This window comes from Populus euphratica, unplaced genomic scaffold (genome assembly GCF_000495115.2).
Source record: "Populus euphratica unplaced genomic scaffold, PopEup_1.0 scaffold175.1, whole genome shotgun sequence".
Classification (NCBI taxonomy): domain Eukaryota; kingdom Viridiplantae; phylum Streptophyta; class Magnoliopsida; order Malpighiales; family Salicaceae; genus Populus; species Populus euphratica.
The window spans coordinates 141,296-145,774 of NW_011500057.1; the positions used below are offsets into that span (position 1 = coordinate 141,296).

The following is a 4,479-nucleotide window of genomic DNA, read 5'->3' on the forward strand; positions in this document are numbered from 1 at the left end:
GTATTTCACTAATCCGGTTCAGCAAACGAGTATCTGCTAGTGCAGTGATAGATCTGACTGATTGGTTTTGTATTCTTTGGGTTATAGCAATGGAGGAAGAAGAGAAAGGAGGAGGTGAGGTAGTAGAGATTTTGATTGAGACAGTGAACAAGATTGCTTCGATCTCAGATTACAGATGTACGGTCAAGAAACAGTATTTCTATCTAGCCAGGAGGTTGAAGTTGTTGATACCAATGTTGGAGGAGATTAGAGACAGCAAAGACTCCATCATCCCTCAACAAACTCTCAAAGCTCTTGTTTTGCTCAAACAAGCTTTGGATTCCGCTAAAGATTTGCTTATATTTGGTTGCGAAGGAAGCAAGATTTACTTGGTTTGTGTTTTTTTCTATAATTTTTTTCTCATTTTCTATTGTAGAGACTCTGTTGACGGGACATTGATTTCTTTTTCGTGGGGTTTTGGATTTTGATCATGCATGTTACTGAATACAACCCAGTGAATGTTCTGGATTGACTTTTTTGGGCGAGTTGTTGTCAAAACCTTTCTTGTCGAGGTCTTTGGATTGCAATTTTATGTCATGCCACAGCATTTCGCTAATCAGTCACCGCTGGTACTTTGATATGGGTTCATAGGCAATATGTCATACAGGAAAAATAAAATAATAGAGAAGGGGAGCCAAAAAATTGCCTACCGTGAAAGAAAATGCTGTGGCATTTCAGAATTGGAATATTTTATGCTTTTGTTTGTTTCTTTTTCCTTTAACCACTGCATTGCATACAAATACTGTGCAGAGACTTGTCTAAAGATTTCAGCTGATGCCGATTCATTGATGGATGGCTTTAAGCATTGGAACATTTTGTTTATCTTTATATCAATGTCAACTTCCTCAATCCTATGTATATAATGTATATTCTATATTGTTTGTAATGTTGCATCGTTTGTATATTTATTGCTAAATATTACCATGCCCTGGTGTTATTAGGCAAGTCCTCCGTTATTCTTATTGCAAGAGAGTGGAGGCAAAATTCATTAATAATTTCAAAATGCTATTTAGGTTATGGTTTGGTCTGTCATGGTTCCTGCAAGCTACCTAGTGTTCTTTGTTCTTTTTTCTTCCAAAATCACCGGGTTTATTTTGCTTTCAGGTCCTAGAGAGGGAACAAATAATGAATAAATACCATGAGGTGACAGCTAAATTGGAGCAAGCTCTAAGTGGAATTTCCTATGAAGGCCTGGACATATCTGATGAAGTTAAGGAACAGGTTGAAAATTATCTGTTTATATACACCTGCTTCTTTATGTTATATATTTGGGGATTTAGATAGCCCAGAACCAACAAGTTAATATTCTGCCCTGTGATATTTGAGATTTTATGTCATATGCATTGCATAATGTTGAGGTGATTTCTTGGGAATCATAACTGTCAAAGGAGCTTAGTGCGACTTCATTGTTTTTCTTCTTGACATTTTCAAAAAATTTATGGTTCAAAGATCCTAAGATGATCCTGTCACATTTCAAAACTACATCTGCTTCTTTTTAACTAGAATATGAGTGGTCCTTACAGCTCCTTGCATCAATTTGTCCGTGTTATTGTATTTGTTATATCATACGTCTTTTTTTGTTCCTTTTCTTTTTTAAAAGTAAACTCTGATTTCAGGTTGAGCTTGTCCTTGCTCAATTTAGAAGAGCCAAAGGAAGGGTTGATGCTACCGATGTTGAGCTGTATGAAGATCTCTTGTCCCTTTACAACAAGACCAATGATTCAGCATCAGATCTTGCTGTCCTAAGAAGAATATCTGAAAAATTACAATTGATGGGAATAGCTGACCTTACACAAGAGTCTCTAGCTTTGCATGAGATGGTTGCTGCTACTGGAGGAGATCCTGGGGAGAGAATTGAGAAGATGTCGATGCTTTTGAAGAAAATTAAAGATTTTGTGCAAACAGAAAACCCAAACCTGGATGCACCTCAAAGAGAAAAGAATCTTCCCCCAAGTGGCAGTGGACAAGCTATTGTTGATGGAAGTCACCAGATGCCAGTTATCCCAGATGATTTCCGCTGTCCAATATCCCTGGAATTGATGAAGGATCCTGTTATTGTTTCGACAGGGCAGGTATATGGATCCCGAATCTTCTATCCTATGATGTCCTAAACAATGGTTGAACCTGAATTTCTGTTTTTCATGTGTTTTTGTCTGTGATTTGATGATGTGAAGTTTCAGCCCTTGCCTCCATCTTCCATTTTTCAACCACATTTATAGAATGTCTACAGAAAGTGCCATATGCTTAGATAAAACTTGTTATGTGCATTGAAACAGTTAGGTCACAGGGCATCAAGTAATTAAGATCTTCCCTTTGATGAGACCTTTATTTGAGATTTGAGGGTCTAGAGTTGTATCAGAGGAGGATTCTTGCCCTCCAATAATCACTTTGAAGTTGCTTCAAAAAGACGGGAAACTTGCAAAAAAAAATCTGATGGTTTGCTGCTTCTTGGGTAGGAGGGCAACAAACTTCTGGGGTGTTGATGGCTGATTGATCTTTTACTAGATCTCTTGCTTGGTCCTCGCCCTGTATAAACTGAGGGACTTGCTTATACATTTTTCTATGGCTGCCCTTTTTAACATTTCTTCTTTGTCGATTATAGACCTATGAACGTTCCTGCATTGAGAAATGGCTGGGAGCAGGACATGACACTTGTCCAAAGACGCAACAGAAACTCACTAGTACTGCTCCGACACCCAACTATGTTCTACGAAGCCTCATAGCGCAGTGGTGTGAAGCCAATGGCATTGAGCCACCAAAAAGGCCCAGCAGTTCTGGGACAAGTAAAACTGTATCTACTTGCTCACCTGCTGAGCGTACAAAGATTGAAATTCTCCTCCACAAGCTTACATCTGGCTGCCTAGAAGACCAGCGGTCTGCTGCCGGGGAGATCCGTCTTCTTGCCAAGCACAACGCTGATAATCGTGTGGCTATTGCTCAAGCTGGTGCAATCCCTCTCCTTGTTGGCCTCCTCTCGACACCTGACCCTCACATCCAAGAGCATGCAATTACAGCGCTTCTTAACCTCTCCATATGCGAAGATAACAAAGGAAGCATTGTATCAGCTGGGGCAGTTCCTGGTATTGTGCATGTACTCAAGAAGGGCAGCATGGAAGCTCGTGAAAATGCTGCAGCCACCCTTTTCAGCCTTTCAGTTGTGGATGAAAACAAGGTTACAATTGGTTTTCTGGGGGCTATCCCACCTCTGGTGACACTTCTAAGTGAAGGTACACAAAGGGGGAAGAAGGATGCAGCGACTGCACTTTTCAACTTGTGCATCTTCCAGGGGAACAAGGGAAAGGCAGTGAGGGCCGGAGTTGTGCCCACATTGATGTGTCTATTAACAGAAACCGGAGGTGGAATGGTGGATGAGGCACTGGCTATACTAGCAATACTGGCTAGCCACCCTGAAGGGAAGGCAACCATTGGAGCTGCAGAGGCAGTGCCAGTTTTGGTGGAAGTTATCAGGAATGGGTCACCCAGGAACAGAGAGAATGCAGCAGCAGTGTTGGTGCATCTTTGTTCTGGAGACCAGAAACATATGGTAGAGGCACAAGAACATGGAGTTATGGGACCGCTGGTGGATTTGGCACAAAATGGCACAGACCGGGGAAAGAGGAAGGCTCAGCAGTTGCTTGAGCGTATAAGCAGATTTGTTGAGCAACAAAATCACTCAGAGGCACAAACTGAGGCTCATATCCAGCAGCCTCAGCCATCCTCCATGGCTAATTTTGGTGATAGCTGACATTTTGGTGTACTGTCTGTTTGTTTGGTTTTTGTTCCTTTTCAAGATTCCAAGAGGCATCCTTGCTTAGGAAGAGGAAGGTGGAAGATGCCTTCCTCATAAGTCATTCATTTGTTTGTGTGGGTTGAGGACTGCTGCTCTGTTAGGGGACGCCTCAAGATCCAACAGGAATAGGAGAATGAAGAGAACTCCAAAATGAATCCTACTTGTACGTGAAATTGTACCATTGTAACATGCAATCATCCTCGGTTTTTATTGAAGAGATGTCTTCTTTACTCACATCATCAAGTCATATATAAGAATAAGATACCACGGTTCAACTTACGGAAACGATTGGTAAGGTGGGGAAAGGAAAGAATGAAATGATATCAGTCTATGTAAATGCTTTTATTAGTTGCTCCTTTGCTGCAACGGAACTGTATCTCTAATTTCCTCAAGCGTGAACAAGATGTGCTAACCCAAGGAACATGGCCAACAATTTGTTGTGATCCAGCCCCTTGGAAGAAACTGGTTCTCAATACTTGTGGAGCTTCACTGGGAATATGCATTTGTTTTTCTAGCGAAACAATTTGGCTCTGCTACGAAGCACTGGTATGGGGTCGGAGAGTGCGAGAAAGGCATCTCTTGCAGCACCATATATATATATTATATATATGGTAAAATCTTTCCAACAAACCTTACAATATGGGCATCTG

The 4,479-nt window shown here is 41.1% G+C and overlaps 1 protein-coding gene across 1 annotated transcript; it reads left to right on the plus strand.

The window, feature by feature from the left end:
• Positions 1 to 73: 73 nt before the first annotated feature.
• On the plus strand, positions 74 to 4,108 carry LOC105107882 (U-box domain-containing protein 13-like). Its single transcript, XM_011001959.1, has 4 exons — positions 74 to 371; positions 1,144 to 1,260; positions 1,656 to 2,111; positions 2,642 to 4,108. The coding sequence occupies exons 1-4, from the start codon at positions 90 to 92 to the stop codon at positions 3,782 to 3,784; spliced, it is 1,998 nt and encodes a 665-aa protein (XP_011000261.1). The 5' UTR covers positions 74 to 89; the 3' UTR covers positions 3,785 to 4,108.
• Positions 4,109 to 4,479: the final 371 nt, after the last annotated feature.

Coding starts and splice junctions, on each gene's coding strand:
- LOC105107882 (XM_011001959.1), top strand. CDS start 90: ATGGAGGAAGAAGAGAAAGGAGGAGGTGAGGTAGTAGAGATTTTGATT. Junction 1,261..1,655: donor CTGATGAAGTTAAGGAACAG/GTTGAAAATTAT, acceptor CTCTGATTTCAG/GTTGAGCTTGTCCTTGCTCA. Junction 2,112..2,641: donor TTATTGTTTCGACAGGGCAG/GTATATGGATCC, acceptor TGTCGATTATAG/ACCTATGAACGTTCCTGCAT.